Consider the following 2719-nt stretch of genomic DNA (forward strand, 5'->3'; position numbering starts at 1 on the left):
ATGTCGTTGACGAAGGAGTTCATGATGCCCATGGCCTTGGACGAGATGCCCGTGTCAGGGTGCACCTGCTTCAGCACCTTGTACACGTAGATGGAGTAGCTCTCCTTGCGGCTCTTCTTGCGCTTCTTGTCACCCTTTTTCTGCGTCTTGGTGACCGCCTTCTTRGAGCCCTTCTTGGGCGCGGGGGCGGACTTGGCCGGCTCGGGCATGGCTGAACCTCCCTGACTGCTYTGTCACAGCGGATGGCGGATAATGCGATTACTCCCCTATTTATAGAGGCCTTATGCAAATCTCGGGTATCAGAACTCAGCGCTTCCATTGGACAACAGGCATAGTGACGTCACATCTYKCGCGGWGCGCTTTGCTATTGGTGCTTTTTAAACACCAAGCTGGGATTGGTCAATAATCCGAACGCAATCAGCCAATCAGAATGAGCTCTTTCAATGCCAGCGTTCGGTGCCGGAGCTCGGCTGCTGCTGCCCAGCSCGRTCAMCCCSGACCAACAAAATGTAGTTATCGGCATTCCTCCGGGAAAAAAAACAAAAAGAAAATCAAACAACTTGTGAGGGATTCTGCTATGGTTTTTTTTTTTCCCAGAAGGAAAAGCATACCTGCATGTTGTGTGTGCGGGTTTGCGTTTGCAGCAGCTGCAAGACAAATGGAAAAGGGAAAAAGATACAACCAAGAAGGATACAGAGACTCGGGAATCGTGTTTGAAATTAATCGTTTTGGCCCATAGAGCATGGCCTTTTTTCATCAGTTTGAATTATATAGAGGTTCTGATTTAATTCATAACATGAAATTACGGGATTTCTTTTGAGAGAAAATAAATACTGGATGGATGTKCTTAAGTCAAAACCATAACCCTAGAAATTAAACGTGGATTTTATTCTGCACTTTGATTTTATTGTGAACCAGAATATCAAGCTGTTTTCTTGTTAATAAGGCTTCATTACGCAAGAAGAAAACATGGTACTATTTCCTTTTGGAATCCTTAGGACAATTCAAAGTCTGGACTTACCTGGTATCCAAGGAGAACAGTTTCTGCTAAAGGCCTATGCTACCTTTCTGGCACAAGTGAAAAAAAGCTGTCTTCCATTACCAAGCTGGTCTTGCTTCTGTTCTTTTTACATTTCTACCCTGCTGAGTGGAGGGATAGATCCACAGAAATGTCCAGCCTATRTCCAAAATAGMAGTGTCTGAAGGGAAGCAGACAAAAAAAGGGTTCAATGTTTTTCCTCAGTGAGGGAGACTTGCTTGAAAGTGCTTCTGCTGTACTTTTCACCTAAACTGTGGAGGCAAAAGAGTTGAACAGAGCAGTTTAATGCTACCTCACTTGTTCTGTAGCTCTGTTCTAATATCTGCCCTCTCACTGCAGCTCTGCTGCATCCCATGCAGAATGGGGATAAATGTTGCAGATTGAGATTCATTTCTGAACGTTATTTCATTTCAGTGTGTTGTCATTTTCCATGGGCAACACAGAGAAAAGAACTAARAGCTCACATGAAAAGTTAAATAACAACTTGGCCATCAAGACACTTAGCACATAGCATTAGGGAAAATTACAGATCGAGTATTGATGAGTCACATCTGTCAAGTGGTTGTTACTATTTGAAAATTTTTTAAGTCCACAATGAACCGTAGAATCACATTTGAGAAGCTGAGTTGCAAGGCTGCAGGTAGCTACTGTAGATCTTTGAGTTGTTGAGAYGGAAATTTTAAGCATAATTCTCTGATGTGCTCCATACTTTGTCACCCATAGCAGCAAGTTTTCTAGGTTTGTAAATTGTTGAGTGTTGTCATCATCTGAAGACCTTATAACTCATTGGAAAAACATTAAATATATGTGTCACATTTCAACAGCAAAAAAAAGTGCACTTAAAAAAAAACAAGATGAAAGAAAAGAATAAAAAAGGGAAGAAACTCAACCATGCATATTTTAAAAACTCCCAAATATATGAAAAATTGAAACTACTAAAGATGACTAAGATGATGCAACTCATAAAAATGAATGCAGCTGTAGAAGTACAGTAATTTTTTAAAAAATTGTATTGTGTTCAAAAAGCAGTATTAAGTAAAGAAAAAAAAATACAGCCAAAGAAATAATTCAGTAGGTATCAATAAATACTGAGACCATGAAAATAACTGAACACGTGCCACTTTTAAAAGCACATGAAACAGCATAATTTTTTTTCAAGGGTGTAGCAGCAGCAAGAGACATACATCAGCTCCTTCGTCAACAGTTCAGTCCAATAAAGAAAACGAAGCTGAGAGATAATTAAGTCAAGGACATGGGACRTGAAAAAGGATTTCCTCATGGCGAAAATTTAAAGTGTCGCCCTCACAGGAAAAAAAAGAAAAAACCAAACAAAAGGAAGTGTAGCACATTACTCCCCTTTCTCAGCTCTCGGTGGAAAAAAGGTGCAACTACTGTAGTAACAAGACCACGGCGCCCACTCTCTCCCCTGCCCGGCCGGGTCCTTTGTTGGGGCGCAGCGCCATGGCGGCGGCAAAGCGCGGGCGGAACGCGGCTCTACCGGCCCCGCGGCCGCCGTTGGCCGGGTTTTGCTGCAGCCCCGCGGCCAGCGGAGCTCCGCTTTCCGCCCGCAGCGAGAGCCCCGCCGGCGGGGCCGGGCAGCCGTGYCGAGAGCGGTGGGCAGCCCGACCCCACCCGGGATCCGCTCCCGCGGAGCCGGATTTGCCCCCCGGGGGCGGGGCC

General features: G+C 44.3%; 1 protein-coding gene across 1 annotated transcript; it reads right to left on the reverse strand.

Annotated features, from left to right (window-relative positions):
- Positions 1 to 2: 2 nt before the first annotated feature.
- On the reverse strand, positions 3 to 254 carry LOC130585002 (histone H2B 1/2/3/4/6-like; the record flags this gene model as incomplete). The annotated part of the gene is made up of 1 exon (XM_057385305.1): positions 3 to 254. A coding segment is annotated over exon 1 (207 nt), but the record flags the coding sequence as incomplete, so codon positions are not given.
- Positions 255 to 2719: the final 2465 nt, after the last annotated feature.

Source organism: Malurus melanocephalus, unplaced genomic scaffold (assembly GCF_030028575.1).
Source record: "Malurus melanocephalus ecotype Western Australia unplaced genomic scaffold, MMel_1.1 scaffold_16, whole genome shotgun sequence".
Classification (NCBI taxonomy): Eukaryota; Metazoa; Chordata; class Aves; order Passeriformes; family Maluridae; genus Malurus; species Malurus melanocephalus.